We start from the raw sequence: 20,601 nt of genomic DNA, 5'->3' as shown, positions 1-20,601 counted from the left end.
GGTCTCATCTTAGGGAGATTGTTTCACTTGAAAGGTGTTAGGTTCAAAATGTATAGTCAGGGTTCAGTTTCTAGTAATGAAAACTTTTAAGGTACACTAAGTATTGCTGTAGTGTGTCCGAGCAAGCACTTGCTGCTGGAGTGAAATAAATTCTTTGGGAGGGAGGGAGGGATAGGAAAACCTCCTTTTCCTTACCTCCCTAGACCTTAGTGAGGTGTACAGACATTCAGAGCTCCAGTAGTGCTCTGTGTCAGGACCACAGCAACAGGGAGAGACCAATGGGAATCTCTAATTAACTGTTTTGTTATTTTTGTTCCCTTTTCTTTCCAAATTACCCCAAAGTTACCAACTTTGCATCTTCTGGTTTTCCTCCCGGTGCAGGCCTCTGTTTTGGGTCTGCTCTGTGCCTTGAGCTGTGAGTGAAGCAGTACCACACCATGCCTTTGGCTCTCTCCTCTGCTTCTGACTGTTCAGAGAAATGCTTCTGTGTGTACTGCCCTGTATTTGCTTTTCACAAACACAACAGAAAGCTTTGTCTTTGGAACAGGGGTCACAAAGCAGCTTGCTACTCACTGCTTGGTTTGCTTTGTGTGTGAATCATTCACTGTACAAACATTCAAATTTTTGAAATGTTCCTGGTCCAGCCTCATGACTCCTTATCTCAGTAGTGCCACTTAGGCATTCCCCTGCTTACTTGTAGCAGCATCTTAAGCTATGAGCTGAGCTAACTGGGCATTTCATGGGATAAGTGCTCCTTTTTCAGGAAACAAAGACCAAGGAGTTCTCAACTGCCAGCTTCAGGTTATGATATTTGGGGCCAAGAACTTGCCCATGCTGAGATCTGCTGGAATGCTGAACTCCTTTGTTAAAGGGTATGTCTGAGACCTAGCACTTCAAATAGAGACTGTCACACGTGTTCCATGCAAATGTACATATTAACTTGTTTGCAGCAGGAGACTGGCATGGGAAAGTGGCATTGCCCACACTCTTAATCAGAATTCCTAGAAATGGTGACACTTGGGTGTCTGCAGAGCAGCAGCAGTTTGCAGGGTAGTAATGGGAAAAAAAGGTGCAAATAAAGAGGCTGTTGTCACAGTTTCAGCTGTGCCTTTGCAGAATTAAGTATTGCTCTGGATACATTGAAAACTTTTATCTCTTCTTGGCATTTCCAAAGCAAAGGAACTGAATTTTTCTTTAGTGTGTTGGGTACCTTGTATGTGGGATTGTTTTATTTCCCTGATGTCAGGCATCAGATGCCACTGGAAGGATGATACAGGGGTAAACTTACATCTCATAAGGCCATTTCACCTTTTGTGGCCCCTGCTTTTGGTGAAATGGGTGGGCATTTCATCTCCCAAAAGTTGGGTTTGAGGCACTATTGGGTAGCAGCACGTGGGGCAAAGACTCCTTCAGCAGTCAGTGACAGCAGAGTCAAAGCAGACTTCAAGAGCCTATTTGCATCTGCACTAAAGGCTGGCAGGAAAAGGGGCAGGTCCCAAAATCAACACTAGAGCACCATGTTCTGCCTTTCACTAAGGCTGAACTTTTTTGCTATTTAGGGCAAACCAACGGGCCCTAGTTAAGCCCTCTAACCTCTATTTGGTTATCACAATGTTCTGGTTTCTGGTTGAGAAACCAGTAACCTTGCTGAACTCTTTTTTTTTTTTTTGGGGGGGGGAAGTTGTCTTGTCCTTCCAAACCAAGCAGAGGTAAAGCAAAAGTCTCCTGTCCTGAAGAAAGAAGCCTGTCCACAGTGGAAACACTTGTTTGTCTTTGATGATGTGACCCCAGCTCAGCTACAGCAATCATGTCTACACCTGACTGTCTGGCACAAGTCAATTTTCAGCTCAAGTGATCAGTTCTTAGGAGGAGCCAAGCTTGGTGCAAGTAAGTTCTCTATCACCGAAAGTTGAATGTAACTTGGGGAAAAGTGCATTTAGTTTACATCCCAATCAATAATAAATTATACTGTGCTATTTATTACCTGCTTTCATGTGCCTACACATGCAGTCCCAGCCTCTGTCCTAAGCAACTTTCAGTCTTGGGCTCATGCAAGAATTGATACAGGTGCTTCTGTTCAGGTCTGTGCAGAAGATCAAGGTTGTCAGTGGAAATTTTCAGGACAGCCGTTTGTTAGCATGGTGATTTTTATGGGTCAGAGCCATGCTAAGACAAGCACAGAAATTGTGTGCTCTAACTCACACAGAGCTCTATACATTTTTAAAGACTTATTCCTTTAGTTGTTTTCTATGAATTGGCTTATTTTAAGTAACTTCTTATCAAAAGGTAGCAGGAGAACGAATCATCTCATAGACTCCAACCTTGCTCATGTCTGTGCTTATTACTTTATATCCACAAATCAATCCAATCAATGAAATATGGGGTGGGGGGGGGGGGGTGTGACACTTTCTCCAAAGGGGCTATTGGATGTTTGAAGATTTGGGCTCTGCTCTAACCTAAGAGTGAGCTTTCCTTCTCAGGACTGAGCAATGTCTGAGAAACCCTCTGCTCACTAAATAGGCCCTGTTTCACTGGTAGTTGAGCAGGCAAGCGTTGTCCCTTGAAGGCTGCTCAAAATTGTTCTCCCAGTGAGTTAAGTGCCCTGGGTTTCAGTATTTGAGAGGAGAGGGTCAAGTGTTGTTTTGGTACCAGCATGCAGTTTACAGGAGTGTTATCACTAGTGGTAGCCCAATGTCATGCAGGCTTCCTCATGAAGTTGTTTTGCTTATCGTAGCCAGCATTTGCCTTTGTGCTAGAGCAGGGACTATCTGCTTGTAAGTGATCCAAGTCCTAAACATGGAATCAACTGAAGCAGGAGGCTTAGTGCCCTTCTGCTATTATGAGCATGCACACTTACTCTTCTGCTTTTAGTCATACTGCCAAAAACTTTCTTTGCTGCAGGTTTCACTCTTCAGAAAGTGCTCCCAGTTGAACAGGATGTAAATAATAGTTCAAAAGTATAAAGCCCACTTCTTGCAATTAGTGCCTCAGGAACTACAGAACAGCTGAAATTACTGAAGTGGGTGAAAGGGTTGGCAAGAAGTGGCTAAGGCCAAGTGAAAGGTAACTCAGATTTTTCCTTTTGCTTTTTTGCAGAGGAATTCTTTGGCTCTATGGACCTTGCTTCTCAGGGAGTGCTCCAATGGCAGGAAGTGCTCCACAACCCAAACACATGGATGGACTTCACACTTGTACTGCATTCAAATAAGGAAAACTTTAAATCATGAGAGCTTATCACACAACAATCTTTCCTTTCCCATGTCTGATGTTTTAAACTGAAGTGGTACATACGCTTCAGTTCTAGAAAAGGTACACTGCAATAGCACCTATTCCAGTTTTTTTGGAAATACAATTATGTGTTTGAGCGTGTCTGACATTCTGGATGTTTTATTCCTTCAGAAGTTAAGGCTTTAGCCTGTGTCTCTAGCTGGAGTGTAAGGATAATATTATTTCTTCAAGAGTGACAGCCTCAGTTTGAGATGCATTCTGCTGTCAAAGCAACAGGAGCCGGGCAATGTGCAGCTTTCCATTTCCAGGCCTAGCAGAACTGTTACTATTTTATTTAAATCACAACTAGGACTACTTCTGAGAAAATAAATGTTACAACAAAAAAGTTACATTGTTTCACTCTTACATTGCTGGTTTAGCCACAGAATGCAAAACCGGCTTATCTTTGTCTGCTTGCTGCAAATGGGTGATGCAAATGCCTCTGTGCTTCAGCATTAACTACACTGCTGCTTTATTTCATGTGATCCTAAAAAGCTTTGGCCTGTGGCCTCTCAAATGTGTGCTACAGCCTGGCGCTTAGAAAGTTAAATGTATAAATTCCCTGTCAGTAGCAGGGTGGGACTACAGCCAATGGAATAAGGGTGGGTGTAATAAGTCCCTTCTTATCAGCTGCCACTGTAAGACAGAATTAACAACTGTGATCGGTAGGGTGTACAGCACATGACAAAAGTTTAGCTAAGTTTATCATTTCTTCATGTGGACAGCTTAGGGCCAAGCTCCTGTGTCAGTTTGCCTTGCCTTGGATGTAGCTTTACAGTCAGTAGAAACTTCTTGTGTACAGCTGTAACTCGTGCTGCTGTGTTATACTTTTAGTCCTTACTTTAAGTATTCCCCCTTCCTTTCTTGGTCAGTGTGGCTTTTAAGGATTTGAGATTTAAAACCACAGGGCCTTGTAAGCTAAGCTCAGGAACTAAAAGAGCAGAAGCACAACTTATTCAAAATACAGCCCACACAAGAAACACTTCACTCCATCGCCTTTGTTACTTTGCAGATCTTTTATTTAGATGGTTGCTGCTGCAAATAAAAAAACCCCACACAAGATTCAACTCAAGTATAACGCAGCATAGATATTGTAAATGAAGAGGTGACAACATACTGTATCTCACTTTCTAACAGATTTTCAAGGAAAAAAGGGGAGAGTGGGGGAAGGATGGTCACAGAAATGCTCTCTACTAGAGAGAATACAACTGTGATATAAACAAGCAGTCCCTTCATCTTTGGAGTCTGAAACTTTAAATCAAACATTTAAAAAAATTAGAAAATTTGTTAGAAAAATAGGTGCAGTAAAATTGTATATATTGGATCATGTGTACATATAACAGTTTTCATTAAGTAAAAAAAAGATCTTTACAAATAATGCTTTATAGTAAATAATCAGCTGCACTGTATCAGACTACAGTCTTGCTTAGGCATTTTTACAGATGCAAGTCTTATTAAATCTGAAAAGTAACAAAATATACAGAGCAAAACTATTTCCCTTTAGCTAGTACTGCAATTCACATATTGCATGTTTTATATATATATTTATAAATACTACACTACAACTGATCAGTAATAAAGCTGGAATGCAAACACAGTGGTGTTGTAGATTCCAGGAGTATTTGCTACTTGTTACATGAAGAGGGTACCAGTGTCCCTATGCCACTTCTGAGCCATCACTGCACCATTTCTCCAGTTGAGAACAGCAACTAGAAAATATCTAATTTCTACACAAAGAAGTTCTGAGGTGTTGTCAGTTCTTTTGTGTGGGGGGGCAGGGAAGGGGGAACATGGGCATCGAGACCAAGGAACTAACAGGATCTACAAGCACCTGTGCGTGCATGTACGACACACATACAGGTGCTTGAAAATCCTGAGTTCCACAACCTGTCTTCTCATCTGTTACACTTTACACTGTAGCTAATAATACAAAGACATATGGCACAAAATTCACCCACAGATGCTTATCTTTTAGACCAGGCTGAATCCAGCACCTGCACAGGACACACATCTTTAAATAGAAGCACGGCCTGTGAAAATTCGTCTTGCTTAAAGAGAGATGTGACATAAGGCCTTTTGGCACTAAGTAAAGGCATGAGCAAGTTACCCGGATCTGTGGTACAATAAGTTTTAAACTATACCAAATTTCACAGAAGGTTCAGAATAAAGGGGAGATTCTAACACCTCTGGGTTTAGAGAATATTGCTTAAGTGTCATACAGTGACCCCTCCTCAGAGAAAAAAAAAAAAACAAACCAAAAAACCAATACAACAAAAACCCCAAAACAAGAACACAGCACTAAGATCTGCCTTTCCCACAGTCCTGTCTTCTTAAAGATGTATAAGCATCTTTACATTGCCTCAAACTCATCGATCCTCTGCTTGGTGTTGCCCTGCCGGATCTGCCGCAGCGTCTTGTACTTGTCCCGTCCCTGGCGCATGTTCTCCGAGTGGATGATGTCATTTTGGGTCCTCTTGTCCTCGTGCCGAGCCTGGGCCAGCTCATCTGTCAGCGCCTGCAGTGCGCAGAACAATAAATACAGGTTATTGTGAGAAGCTCTTAGCTCCTGTCAGTCGTGTTCTCTGGGGAGAGCTGATAATTGTTAATGCTTGGACAGAGAAGTGATGTGAACACGACCCGGCCTTTCCAAAACCATTATGGATGATTTAAGCAATCTCAAAGCCTGAGCACTGAGAGTAATTTTTATATACCTTGCCTTTATTTCAAACTTCCTATAGGAACTGTAAACAAAGAGAAACTGTAGTGCTTTGTGTGTTTAACCAAGTGGTTAAATGACCCGTTGTCCAGGACAGTTTCAATTCCTCTGCCTCCTCCCAGCAGTGCCTTACCCTCAGCTGGCTCTGCACGCGTGCGTTCTTCTCTGCCTCGGTGATGCGCTTCTCCTCGTTGCGGTCGTTCCTGATGCCCTCGCTGGAGAACTCGGCGCTGTAGGCAGAGTACTCAGAGCCCTCATCGTGCAGGTTGTCATGGACGTGGTAATTCACTGGCTCGTAGACAGGGGGTGGGGGTGGAGGTGGAGCTGTCATTACCAGGTGTAACTCCTCCTTGGTCTTTACCAGATCCTCCTGTGCTTCCCTGGCCTTTGGGAAAAGAGTGGAAAATATTTTAAATGCATTTCTTGATTTAAATCAGCTTAATGAATACTTAAATGCTTATCTTCCTAGTTTTTTCTATCTACTGTGAAAAGCAAGAGAGAATGAAATGTCTGCAGCTGATGGTACTCCCATTATTAGAAAACTTTTTTTTTTTTTTGCTAGGGATGCTATCATCATCAGCCACTGTCTAAGGTGCAGGGAATCTGAACAATGTTCTTCCAATAAAACAACCCAGGAAAAAGTTCTATGGAAAGCTACATTTATCATCATTCTGTTCTCCATTTGAAGAGCTGCAGGCTGGAGACACACCAGTTCCACAGAGCAAGAATTTGGGAATCTAATTTGGCATTTTTAGTGCAATTACACACCAGGCAGTCACCTTCTTCCCTGCTGCTGCAGTGGTTCTGCCCTCCCATGTGTCTTGCAGTGCACTGGGAGCACCAGCACTCTGAGCCTTGTGTGGTTTTAGTGCAGCAGTCTATTAAACTCTCCTGATCCAGGTACCAGGAAGCCACCGCCAACAGCACATGCCCCTCAAAACAGGCACCTGCAGTGTGGCTGCATTTGCAGCATGTCCTCTTGACTGATGTAATGTTAATGTAATTTTATCATGGGTTACATTCATCATTTATTCATGTGCCCGTCTCTCTCCAAGGCTCCAAAACAATGATCACATTTTTAGGTTTTATACAGGTTTTCATTCTGACTTTTGACTGAAGGGCTGTTGGAAGAAAGGTGTTTTTGCAGACATATTACACATTCATGACACGTTTGGTCTTTTTCACTGCTGTACGGATGTTTGCTTCCACATATTTGAGAAGTCACTCCAGGCTGAGGACCTCAGTATGCTCTGCTTAAACACAGAATTTTAGAGCAACTGGTAAAGCAGATACTCACTCTGATTTGCCATTCTTCAACCTCACTCTCTTTACGCTTCCTTGCCTCTTCAAGAAGTGCTATCTTGGCTGTATACTCTGCAAGCTCTGTAGCCTGTTGAATAATAAAATGGGAATTACAGGGACTCAGAAAAAACACCAACCCAACCAAAAAACCAAACACAATAAAAGATATTGTTAACTCTCATAGAGACTGAATAGGGAAACAAAGAACTAAAAATTAGATTGCTTATGATAGAAACCAGGGCCACAATGACGGCCCAGTACCTCACTGCACTATGTTTTTCCCTGGACATGATGGCTTTGCCTTACTCAAGGCCACAGTAATATGCCTGTGTATCTTGTTCTCAAAATAACTGAGTCTTACCAGCTGTTCCTGGCTCTTTATCTGGTCCATAGTTTGTCTCTCCAGCTCTTCCTTGGCCTGCAGAGCTGCCAAACGTTCTGCTTCCAGGCGTTCTGCCTCCTCCTGGGCCCGTTTCCTCTCCTCTTCCAGCTGAATGGCTCTTTGGATCTGATCTGACAGCTCTGCAAAGAGACAGATCAATGTGGTTAGTCCACAAGTCTGGTCAAAGCTAAGGAACTTCAGTCTCTTAGGTAACTGCAGAAGTGATGACAGGACTTTATTCCAGCTTGCAATACTCCCTTCACTGTGCTCCTCAAAGTAATTATTTGCATAATACACCAAGTAACTGGATTCAGAAGTAGTCAGATGCACATTGTAATCAAATCTTCTGTGAGATGTTTGCATTGAAGTCTGCAACACTGACATGACTGCTGCTGTTAATTGACAGTTTGCTGTGTGGAGCAGTTGTTGCCTCCAATGTGTTCTTCTGTGCATTGAAACAGAAGCTTCTGTTTCACTGGAAAATTTGTTCCCAAAGTACTTTTTCTGTTAGGAGTGAGTAAAGAGTCCTTGAGGGCTGAACTCTTGCTCACTGCTGGAAGAGGCTGTGCTACTTAAATCCTCCTGGCAACAGGGGAAAACAGAGTTCCTGCCCTTTAGTTTCCAAATAAAATCTGCAGATTTTATGCTCCTTTCATCCTTTGGATGCACATTTGTACATTTAGCTGTATCAGCAGACAGACATTAGTAAGTCTTGCCAAGCAATCCCAGGGTCACCAGATTTAGGAAGGGCATGGGCAACAACCCACACAACCCCTCTGAGGAGCACAATAGGAGGTCTGCTCAGCCAGGACAAATACTTTACCTTTCTCTGCTTTCTGAGTCTTCACTTCATACTCTTGTAGCCTCACCAGCAGCTCCTCCTTCTCCCTCAGCATTTGTTCTTTCTCCCTCTCAATCGTCTCTCTCCTCTTCTTTTCATCTTCTAGTTGTTTCCTGTTAGAAACACATTTCATGCTGGAAGCTCACTTTCAGACCCAAGCTACTGCCAGACAAGAAAGCTGGCTGGGAATCTCTCCAGGCAGCTCAATGGGAAAGTGGCTGCCACGAAACAGGAGCCAGAAGACAGAAATAGGCTGTTCCTTCATCTCTTTAGAATTTTTGCTCTGTTTAAGATACCCCATTTCATAAAAACATTTGTATTTTTGTTGGTTGCCACAGAAATTGAAATACCAAGTAGCTGCTAGACTCAGAGAGGAAAAAGAGGACTTGTACTGCAAGGCAGAAGAGGTGTAACTTTGTTACTTCTGCCATATGGAAAGTTAAGGAAGTGTGAAAACAAAAGCACTGAGGGAACAGAGACAAACAATCCACAAGTTCAGGAGAAAAGCAGCATGATTTCTTGAACCATAAGCAACCTGCAGCCAGTGGTATAATTGCTATTCCTTTTTCCTTGCCTGTAAGAGATCTCCCAGTTCCTTCTGTCTTTACAGTGTACACATATGTGCTCCCTGTGAAGGCTTCTCCTTACTCCCAAACATCCTGTGGCCCAGCACATAAATCAGATGCCAACATTCCAGAGTCAGGAAAACCCTTCTCTAGGTGCACACCACCACACCAGAGCCTGCTGTGCGTTTACTTGCACATTTTCTTGCAGCTCCTGAGGCTGCAGCCAGGACAGCTGACTGTGTGGGCACAGGGCCAAGCAGGAAGGGTAAACCAGTCCCACTGCAGGACACCCCACGTCCCTGCCCATACTCCAGGGCCACACGTGCTCCTCCTGATCCTGGGATGGCTCAGAGCCTCGCCCACGCTACTGACCCCTGCCCAGGGATACAGCTGCTTGCTGAACCCTGGCACTTGGGTGTCATTTACTTCTGCCATGCCACATCAGCTGCCTGTATCCAAGCCCACCTTTCCAGTTGTTTCTGGTGCTTCTCCTCCCGGGCCTGGGCTTTCATCTGCTGCACCTCAATGGTGTCGGGCTTCCTGCGCCGCATGTACAGCTCATGGTTGCCCATGCAGAGCTGCAGGATCCTCTTGTTAATTCTCAGACGAGGAGCATAAAACACAAAGTCCTAGGAGAGAGACTCCACAGTCAGTTTTTTCCAAACACTCATTCTCCTCCCAGCTAACTGCAGACAGAACATCTTGTTGCTAATTTAATTCTAATCCAGACATAAATGCAAGACTATTTAAACACAGCAGCAGGGACTGCAAATATCATCTGAAGCCAAAACTATTGTGATTTATACTCTTCATTTAAAGTCTACATAGGATGTGCAAGTTACTCTTCTAGATAAAGCATCTTTTAGAGAAAATCCCAGATAGATGAAGTCTCATTTAAATGGAGATTGTTAGATGTTGCAGAAGGTTCTGGGTTGGCAGGTAAATATCTGGGCAACACACAGACCTCTAATGTTGAGTAGTTTTTCAGTTTGCAGTTTTGTGACTGAAAGACAAAGCACAAACTACAAATTTGCAGAATTTCTCAATCTGTCTGAATCAACATTCAAGGCCCCACATGTTTTTTCACAGAAAAATGCCTTTCAATAGAATTCTTGTCCATTCCATGGCATTTCCTAGTTAAGCTAACCTAGGCTGTTAGAAGAGTGTCAAATGAAAACTAATTTTTTAACCACCAACCACATGGGTTATTTGAAATATCAGGTTGCCGGCAGTGACAAAACAAATGATATTCTAAAATTTCTGGTTCAGTTGAAAGGACATTCCCAAATTTCTTATTACCGGTCCTATAATCAGACTTTTACAGAAATCATAAATTAGACTAGAAGAAAACCAGCTACGGAACGGGTACAGAGGGCCCAAGTTCACTACCTCCCTGATAATTTTTCTGAGTCCACAACCACCCACATCTACCACAGTCTAAACATCCTTGTGCTTTTTCTGTGTACTACATGGATAGTGGGCAAGCTGCCACATTACCCCCATAAGCCAGTGCCCATTCCTTGGAATTACTCTCCTATGGATTGCCTCATGTTAGCAAGAGATGGAACCAGGTATGGAAGCAGTGATCATGTTTTTAATTGCCTGAGCTCAGGATCACAACTGTGGCTATCTCTGGGAAAACTACAAGTCACACAAAGCAATTAAAAACTCCCTAAGTGGCATTAAGATGAATATGCTGACAAAGACTGATTTTCTCCAATGCATTTTCCTAATGCACACTGGCTGCAGAAGAGGCAGTCAGGGCAGTGTGCTGTGCTCTCCCACTAAATCCTGCTGGAGCCATTCCGAGGCTCACAGGTCTGATCCTGATAATTGTGGCTGTAAGCTGCTCATCCACCCTCCTACTTCTGACAGGTAATTGTAAAAACAGTTTGTGCACATTGTGATGAACAGGTTCTGTGCTGAGGCAAAGCTCACTTCAATGGAAGTAAATACTGAGGGTATGGACAGTGCTTGTGTTTGTCATTTAAGGCCGTAATCAAGGGACACAACATTCAAATACAAATATAAAAAAAAAATCCTTTCTTTCCTCATCCCCAGCCTACCCCAGATCTCACACAACTGGGAGAATTGCACCTTGATATTTTAAAGATAATGTGCTGAAGATCTTGGAGTATATGGGCAGACAAAGGCCAAAAATTAAAAAGCTTATCCTGGGCAAGGTGCCACAGGACTCTGCCCTTTACATTACTGTAAATTTAAACACAGGCATACAGAATCCTCCAAATTAAAAGAGACCTTCCAACCTACAACTGGAGTGGACTGAGTATTTTGCTGTAGTTATGATGCCTGCCTTTTTAAAAGGAGGCACAAGCACACAAAAAGACCCAGACAACTTCCTGAATACTCAAAATTAGTGCCCGGGTAAATTCTTATTTCTGGCATAGCTTTAAACATACCATCAGCCAGGGAAAATAATAACTGACAGGGAAGGAGGTATAACAGAGGTTTTCAATGCTAACACCTTTCTGTACTAGCCTTTTGCAAGCCTTCCATTTCAAATTCAGATTTACTCTTTGGGGAGTGGGTGGAAAGCTGTGATGTGTGTTTTGTAATTATGGACAACACATGCAAGAGGCTCTTCTATTGAGAAAAGCATGCCTGACAGACCAGCTTTCTGTCTCTGGGGAGTTCTGTTGTTTTTCACTAACAGCATTACAGAAAAAAAGCTCCTCTCCCCCAGGTTCTTATCTGGAGGAAGGAAGAAATCCCTGCAGCACACAGTGCATTAGTATCCTTTAAATTACTGGGAGGATCTTTTGCTGTTAGAGATATTTATAACCCATCATCCTTTGCCAAAGCCAGGCTGCTTATTATTTCTCTGGGCTGCACTTACCCACCAAGGCCAAGTACTGGGGTGGGGGAAGAGCAGAGGAGATCTTTCTCAACTGCTCCAATAATTTCACAAGACTGACCGAATGACATCCACCTATACCAGTTATTCCACCTTACATTCTCAACAGGTCAAAGTAAGTTTCTATTTCCTCACTAAAATAACTCTGAAAACATACTTTTAAGTATTGAAAAGCAATATTCACAGGTAGCTATATTTCAGTTCTCCACCAAAGTCATATCCCTGAAATTTACCTTGGTGTTCGAGAAAGTCAATGAACACCACATTTTCCTCTGTCAGTAGTGTGGGAGTGGGCAGTGATGGATGGGAAGCCACATGTATCCATGTGGTTTTGCAGTAGTATTTGAACTACTTCTGTAATTTTTTAATGTTTGGGTATTTTTAAATGAAAAAAAAAAAAATAACCTATCACCTTGCATGCACTGAAAGATATGCAGAGAGGACTCACAGAACTAGCAAATTAGAAAAGAATCTCAAATTTGAGCATGAAGTTACCCAGTTTGCTACAAAAAAGGACTCTGCAGTTGTAAAATCCTTATCTTTTTCCACATTAGCTATCACTATCAGCCCTTCATTTATGGTGCATAGAAAAAACAGGAGCTCTAAATACACTCTAAATACAAATGCTTATTTTGCATCTAGAATATCTGCGGCTTTTTCCTCTCCCAAGACTACTTTATTTTGAGCTGAAACAGTATCATTTGCTCATATGCAGTATCCAGGAGTCCCTTCTAGATATACTTACTGGTGCCTTCTTGTCAATAGGCTTAATAACAAACTTCTTGTCATTGAAAGAGATGTTTCTGATTTCGCTCCAGGGGAACCCAATCTTTGGGGTTAATCTGGAAAGAAGAAAAACTTGTTTTAAGGGATGATGCAATAAACATTTTTCACCCATATTGCTTCCAACACACAGACTTGGTGAAATGCAATGCTTCACAAGCTTTCCCAAAAGAGAGAAGACAGTAATTGAACCAGAATACCACAGGGAGTAGGAAAAGAAGCCCAGTAACCTCTCTTACTTCTCATTTTCATCAGCCACCCTACTGACCTCTGGCTGTGTAAATAGGACTGGACTCTACTGAAGCCACATGCTCAGCTGCTTTTAAGCTTATTTCTTTTAACTCTGGTCCCAAAATCCACAGCATGCAGACTTTATGTGCAGTGGTTCCCTGTACAGGCCTCTCACAAACCATGGGAGGCATAACCCAAAGTAACTGAGCTGCTCCCCAGACCTTATAGCACCCACAGGCAAACCTACCCTGCTGTGTTACAGCTAGCCCAATCACCTCCATGCTGCCTTCACTCTGAAGTGCTGGACAGGCACCATTAGTAGGAGAAGATTTATTTTCTGTTGTTTCCCAGAATGGGACATGTTGGAAGGAACCACAGTGGATCATTTGGCCCAACCTCCCTGCTCTAGCAGGGTCATCCCAGAGCACATGGCGCTGGAATGCATCCTGAATACCTCCAGTCAGGGAGACTCTACAGCCTCTCTGGGCAATGTGTTCCAGGGCATGGTCACCTGAACAGTAAAGAAGTTCTTCCTCACATTCAGGTGGAACTTCCTGTGTATCAGTGCCGGCTTCTTGCCCCATTGCTCAGCAGCACTGAGAAGAGCCTGGCTCCATCCTCTTGACACCCTCCCTTCAGATATCTCCTCCCCTAGATTACAGGCAAGGTTAGTAACAAAGGCCCTGTTCTTTCCTTCCATACAAACTGCTCTTTGAGCCCATCCCATGAGTCACCAAGGGGAACTTTACTCGCTGGTCATGCAATGAGCTGTGCCACGTGGCTCCCCACTAGTGAAAAGCAAAGGGCAAGATTCAGACTCCCAACTCTTCCTTGCTGCTGAGGAGTCCAGGTCTATTGATTTGTTTGAAATTTTTCTATATGAGTCACTGAACACTGGATATTTTCCTCTGCCTTAATTTCTCCAGTTTTGCATATACAAAACATCCAGTTTGTCATGAGATCAAATGTTTCTAAGCCATTCCAATGCTTCACCTTCTCACACCTAATCAGCTCTGCAGCAAGTTCTAATATCGCAAGGCCTTGTGCATTTGACTATAATAAAGTCCTTTCATTAGCCTAACCAAATATTTTATGTTTATATTTAATATCATATTATTATTCTTTTATTCTCTTAGTAAGGGAGGGTATATTCTCTAGAAATAGCTGTTGATGATTAAGAATTGTAATAATTGTAATAATTGTGTCTTACATAAAAAATAATGACAATAACCAATCTTCTTGTTATTCTCTAACCCCTCCAACATATGTGTCTCTGTCACAATTATTCTTGCAAATTATTTGAAGACACAAGTATTTAATGTTTAACACTTACAGAAATGTTTATTATCACAGTGGACCACTCAAATTCTGTAAGAATTCTATGGAGCATATTGATTAAAGAAAAAAAGAGCAATTTTGGGAAGGATTTCTGTCATTGTCAAAGAGATGGAAAGCTACTACATCAAAAGATTTTGCTGAGTCCAAGCACAAAAAAACCCTTGCTTCATTTCAATTCAGACATCAAGAATAAAATTCACCCTCTTCAGAACTATCCACTCTCTAACCTCTAACTCAACTGCAAGATTATGCAACAGTGTGTGTGTGTATGTGTGTGTGTGTGTGTGTAACATTAAGAACTGTAAAGAAAATGATTTGATTAGACTAAGATTAACTAATTACTCCAGCCTCCATCACATTAGTACAAGCGCTTAAACCCTAGATAATACAGTATGACGGACAACTAAAATAATTCACTCATTAGTAAGTTCTACTGCAGATTCTTCCCTTTAATGCAGGGAAAAAAAAGCTTGAATATACCCAGAAACAGGACGTTGACATGCACTGCAGTACAGAGGCTCACACACCTACAGCACAGCCTCTTTTTCCTTGTGTTACACTCCAACAATGAAATCTCTGCTTCTTCCTCTTTGCCCTCAGTTCCCAAACTCTGCACCTACAAACCAGAGGTGCCACACACATTACTATTTTTCTAGTCCCCACATCTGTTGGAAAGACTTAATTATATAGTGGCAAGAGTTCCAGCAGAAATAAGCAGTTTATTCCAGCACTGTATTTGTTTTGCAAACGCTCTCGATAGGTCTTCACAGTCAATGGCTACACTCTGATTTCTGCAGCTCGAAAAACCTGTTTGTGTGACCATGGTTACATAGCAAGACCAGTCATTCAAGACTGAAGTATTACATGAGCGAAACTACTTTTCTTTCAAGTGACACTCCTTGTTTTCTGGGTGACAGCACATATTAGCATTGTAGAAAAGACTGCCTTTCTCTTTGCCTTATCAACAGAAGATGCAGAGAGTTCCAATTAATATTTGGGTTGAATTCAAACCTTTTTGGAGGCAAAGATGTAGAACAGGTGAAATCCATTCTGTATTTCAATGATAGTCTGTTACAGATTAGTGACATGAAACAAAGATTTGAAACATCTGGGAGAGGAAAAGAAAGCAATCTAGACAGCAATGCTCCATCTAAAAAATATCTATTTTAACTCCCTTCAATCCTTCAGTTGCAGAGTATTAGAAGAGACTAGCAGGCTTAGACACAGCTGTTCTCACCTTCTTATTATGTTTATTTATAGATGTAGTCTATCATTTCCCACCTACTATCCAATTAATAATGGCTCTGCCTTTACCAGAAGGGCTGATTAAAACAGTGTGTACCTCAGTAAGCCCTCATTTCATTCCTTGTTCACAGTAACTATATAGGTTAGCCTCTCCCTGGGTTCTGGGTGTCACCCAACTTTGCTTTTGTGTCCACCCCATAATCTGCCTTTTTCAGAACCGGGCAGCTGCACACACATCCATCATTAACTTCAGGACAGGAGTTTCCTTAGGTGTCTGCAGATGCCTTAGCCTAGCCAGGTTCTCATTGTGGCCATTGATGGCAAACCTGGGGACCTGACTCAAGGAAAAGCCTGGTAAACTCATCAGTTCAGGATTCAGCTCCACCACTGTGCACGATTATGAAGATGGCATCGTACAACTGACATCTCTCTTTATACAGCAGGTAGTGTTAGCAGCTCAGGAAAGACATAAAAGCACAGGGGATGTGAAAGCCCATTTCCTACCTTCACCTACTGATCTGAAATTGGAACACAAACACTCCTGTAAATGAGAAATGTCCCATACCAACCCTCTCTTGGAAGATCACAGGCAAAAACAAGAGCCTTACTTATCGTCCTTTTCATAGATGTTGAGCCCCAAGGCATCGACTCCCAACCAAAGATCAGTTCCTTTCTTATTCTTGATTTCAAAGTAGTTGATTCCATACATCTCCAGGTCTTGGGCAATCTTCAGGTATTCAAGCATGGCATTCTCTCTGATTGAGACAATAAAAAAATCAGATAAATGAGAAACCAACATCAGCTCTATCTCAGAAAACACAAACACATCAGAAGAAAAAAAATTTTCCTAAACCTCAATTCAAACATAGAAGTTAAAACTGAACATTCACCATTTAGGATTTACTTTAGAAGTTATGATATCACGTCTACGAGCACACACAGAGAATATTTCCATATACCAATCCCTAGTACTTCCAGGCAGAAAATCAGCAACATTCACCTCTCTCAGCACTCATCCTTGTCTCAGGGTACAGTGAGTAGGAAAGGTATAGGATCTGAGCTTTCCTCATCTGTCAATGCAAATGCTTCAATGACTGTAAGGTTTGACAGCACCTTTACTCTTTCTCCCCACTCAAAGCTATCACTAATACAACGTGCACAGGTCCAAGATCTTCAGGAAGCCACACTGTTCCAGCACAGCACAAAATATACTACTGTGCTTTACCATGTGATTCAATACTGAACTAAAAAATATACACCAGGAGTCGGCTGACACAGGCAACTCAGAGTCTAAACCGCAGACTAACAAAACCATGTTGTAGAAATGTAAACTTAAGGTAATCAAACAAGCAGCAAGGTGATCAGCCCAAGGACCAACACAAAACACTCACTTGAGCATGCCACTGTGCTCAGCATGCCACACCTGGATCCGTTCTTCCCACTGCTCTCTGGAGAGTTTATGCTGGTCCATCACCCTACACGAGGAAACAGACATCAGCAAGATTAGAGGTTTTGCAATATCCACTGATGGTGATCTTTGCTATAGTCTTACTCTCACCCTGGTGGAAGCCTTACTGTAGCCAAAAGGAAAACCCTGCTCAGCCCAAAGATGTTCTCGGTGGAGAAGAGCAATTCAGAATGAGCAATAACCATCTGCAAAGCCTTTCTGGTCACTGACCAGACACTTGTGTACCCAAAACTCTGAAAACAAATCACACACATACTGTAGACACCAGGGGATTACAGCAAAGCAAAAGCTGGTACAATCCCTGGAAACAGACATTGCTGCAGTGTCATCAGGAAGGGTAAACAGAAGCCATTGGTCTGATAACATCCACTGATCCTGTGTGGGGATGGACTGTGAAGCCACAAGACATGCTTTCCACATACAAGCTTTTTAGGACTGTACATTAGGATTAAGGACACACAACCCAACCTTCTTCAAGAATGACATATTCTTGACTTAATGCCGCGCTTTTCTTCTTCGAGAGGAAACATTCACACTGCCACAGTTACCAGCATGGCTGCAGTGTTTAAGAAATAAAGTCTGAATACAAAACTATATTTCCTCTCTAACCAACCCAAGGAGAAGCAAAAATATACTCAAACACGACAGATAAATAATAAAATAAGGGAGAACCCCAATTATATGCAATTCAATTTAAAAAACCAAAAACCAAAGATGCTTTTAAATGAAACTCTTTGCATTAAAAAATAATAAAAAAAAAGAGACTGCATCAGCCAATTCCTTCACCTTTGGGGGATCAGACGCTCTGAATTGAGGTATCCAGGCTTGTGCACCTCTTTGTTGTAATCTCCAAATTTGGCCTGCACAGCATAGGAACCAAGAAGTACTGCTGTTTCAGGAGGACAGTAGATCTCATCACTGAGGATCCCTTCCTTCACCTGCAGGAAGAACAGCTTCTGCGTGATGTCCTGAATCAGCTCTTCGGACACATCCTCTGGGAAGAACTTGGCACGGAATCTGAACTGGAGGGGATTCTCCTTTCTGATTTCTTGAGCAGAAACCTGAGGACAGAGGCGACACCACAACTAAGCAGGTGTTTTTTTTGCAAACAATAGAATAGATTGCTTTAAGACAGAAAAAAGAATTTGGGGCATTTGCCATAAGAGGTGAGTGACTGGCAACTCTTCCTTAATTCTGGCTGCTTACTGATAGGAGAGAACATGGAGGAGACGCATTATGTTTTCCAGCTAAGCCAGTTAAATCCTGTTTGTACAGCAAACACTGGTCACTGGAGAATGATTTACTGTGCTGTATCAGATGGCAAACCCACCCAGAGTACTGTGTGTGTTTGATGGAGAACAGCCCCCTGACATTAAACAGGTGTGTCACTGACTGCCCCACCAAGAAAAGCAGTTCATGCCCTCATAAGAGCTGGGAACACAAAAACAGGAGCACATCAGAGGCATCAGCACTTGGCAGTCCAGCTTGGAAGTGCCTAATTAGGACACAACTGATACTGCACAGGCAGGGCCTAAGTCCATCGTCAGCCAAGGTGCTCCTCCAGCCACAGAAAATGCAGTTGCTTTCTTCCAACAAAGTATCCAGGTGCTGCTGTGCATGTGGCACATGTTTCCTGCAACTCAGAGAGTTAAAGGGCTTCTACTGTGTCAAACCTCACAAATGGAGATCACAATGTTATCTCTAAAAACAATCCTGGAATTATGAAAAGTAGGGCACAATCAATCAAAAGCAGGCACAAGGTGTATAAAGTTGCAGCCAGTAACACATCAGGAAACATACAAGCTTTAACCTTTGGCCAGCAATTAGCCCAAAGTCTGTTACCTTTTTATCAAGCTTCAGCCAAGTTTGGAATCCTTTGTTGTCCACATACTGAAGACCAAAGTACCACACTTCTCGCAAACCTATGGTTTTAACCACCTGCAACAGAAAGGTAAAAAAGAAAAAGCTATTGCAGGAAAAACTTCACTTGAGGTCCAGGTATCCTTTTGAGTCCCACATCACCTGTGACGGGTGCAGGCAAGAGTCTAAACCTATTCATCTCCTTATTTCACCTTGCAGACAAGGATATACAGCTGCCATTGTAGATGATGATGACAGCATAGGTTAAGACACTTGTCCCACCCAGTTTCTAGAAGATGATGATCTTGGGGAAGGCAGGTGAGACAAACAGCAAGTGACAAGCCACCAACTGCTAGACTGACACACTGGCAGCAGGTGGGGCTTCTGCTTGCTTTTTATCTACTGACCCATCTTAAAATTGTACTTAGTGAAGCAGATGAGTTATGTCACCAAAGTTTTTTGGTGGGATGGCCTCTAATGGTATTAGTACTAACTACAACTAGTTAGCAGTACTAATGGCTCAAGTGACCTTGTCTGCAAGTCACCAGAGACTATTCCTTCTAGAAGAAGCAATTGAGAGGTGCTTCATACCCCTGCTGTGAGGCTCTGAGAGTTAAAATAAGATGCAAGTATTCTCAGTCAAGGTTATTATTTTTTAAATTCCCCAAAAGGCTGAGTTTATGAAGGACAAAATTACGTTGATGCCCCCACACTAGGAGAAGTTTCATTTCATACATTGTGAATACTAACCAGCTGAAAGACACAGAAACACCACCACCACTTACTAGAGAAGCAGTCCTGTTTGGAAGTGTTACACTTCCTCAGTGGAGGACGGAGCCAACAAGTCTCTGACCTTCACCTACTCTTGACAGCTTGTTCTTATAGCCAAGTGTTTGGCTGCCAGCTCATCTACCTGGAAAGCTGTGCTCTAGACACAGCCAAAATCTGCAAAGATCAACTACATACATAGCTGGATCACTTCCTTTCTGTTATTTGCAGAGTAGCCCCTCAAAAAGTGATGTAGGCATCACTACAGGGAGCTCAACTGAGTGGAAGACAAGAAGAATTTAAAACCACTTAGTGAGTTAGGGAAGTGTGACAGACTTGGGAATGTGTAGTTACATGTGCTTTAACAAGTCTAAGACCTCAACCAAGGATTTGTTTCACCTCCACATTTATGGTATTGCTGGAGACACTCTGGCTGGAGAGCAGACTTGAAAGAAACAATGTCACATTAGCTAAGACTAACTAGAGTTTATCAAAAAGACAATAAAACACACCAATCCAAACAAACAAAAAACCCAAACCCCATGTCTTTTTAAAAGAAGAGCTGGGCTCTGTAAATAATTCAGCTTTTACTTGACTAAAATTCCTTTTCCCTCCTACCTCTGTGGCTCTTCCATGTTTCATCATGGAAGAGACAAGCTTTCTGACAGCTATAGAAATGCTCTATAAACTTCCTCCACGGCAAAACAAGGAAGAAATAAGAAACGAGGCATTATATACAAGATGAGAGACACGGCCTCTGCTTCCTCAAATGCATGAAGCCACAAATCTTGAGTCTTCCCATTCCATGCAGTTATGCATTCACTTCCAGAGAATCCCAGTGACACACTCCTCCATTTGAATTTCTTTTAGGCATGGTCAGGAGGGCACATGACTACCGGGGAGATACTCCAGCCAGCTGCAGAGCCCACTGGGTTGGTTCTTGGGATGCCTCAGACCTC

The 20,601-nt window shown here is 42.4% G+C and overlaps 2 protein-coding genes across 3 annotated transcripts in view; one reads left to right on the top strand and one right to left on the bottom strand.

Annotated features, from left to right (window-relative positions):
* SYTL3 (synaptotagmin like 3) overlaps positions 1-3,364 on the top strand; it is a 32,807-nt gene extending 29,443 nt beyond the window's left edge. Inside the window, exons 14-16 of the mRNA XM_059841890.1 lie at positions 764-872; positions 1,682-1,887; positions 3,097-3,364. Of these exons, the coding sequence (XP_059697873.1) occupies positions 764-872; positions 1,682-1,887; positions 3,097-3,227 (446 nt within the window). The 3' untranslated portion in view covers positions 3,228-3,364. The remainder of the gene's footprint in view (positions 1-763; positions 873-1,681; positions 1,888-3,096) is intronic.
* Positions 3,365-4,264: 900 nt separating this feature from the next.
* EZR (ezrin) overlaps positions 4,265-20,601 on the bottom strand; it is a 36,932-nt gene continuing 20,595 nt past the window's right edge. Inside the window, exons 3-13 of one of the 2 annotated variants that reach the window (XM_059841891.1) lie at positions 18,857-18,952; positions 17,801-18,075; positions 16,938-17,021; positions 16,155-16,301; positions 12,695-12,791; positions 9,540-9,703; positions 8,491-8,621; positions 7,647-7,807; positions 7,281-7,373; positions 6,117-6,368; positions 4,265-5,782 (exon numbers count right to left, since the gene is read on the bottom strand). In XM_059841891.1, the coding sequence (XP_059697874.1) occupies positions 5,618-5,782; positions 6,117-6,368; positions 7,281-7,373; positions 7,647-7,807; positions 8,491-8,621; positions 9,540-9,703; positions 12,695-12,791; positions 16,155-16,301; positions 16,938-17,021; positions 17,801-18,075; positions 18,857-18,952 (1,665 nt within the window). In that variant the 3' untranslated portion in view covers positions 4,265-5,617. The remainder of the gene's footprint in view (positions 5,783-6,116; positions 6,369-7,280; positions 7,374-7,646; positions 7,808-8,490; positions 8,622-9,539; positions 9,704-12,694; positions 12,792-16,154; positions 16,302-16,937; positions 17,022-17,800; positions 18,076-18,856; positions 18,953-20,601) is intronic. The other variant, XM_059841892.1, reaches the window with a different exon arrangement.

Source organism: Haemorhous mexicanus, chromosome 3 (assembly GCF_027477595.1).
Source record: "Haemorhous mexicanus isolate bHaeMex1 chromosome 3, bHaeMex1.pri, whole genome shotgun sequence".
Classification (NCBI taxonomy): Eukaryota; Metazoa; Chordata; class Aves; order Passeriformes; family Fringillidae; genus Haemorhous; species Haemorhous mexicanus.
The sequence above is the reverse complement of the archived record's forward strand: the minus strand, read 5'-3'. Positions and strand labels throughout refer to the sequence as shown.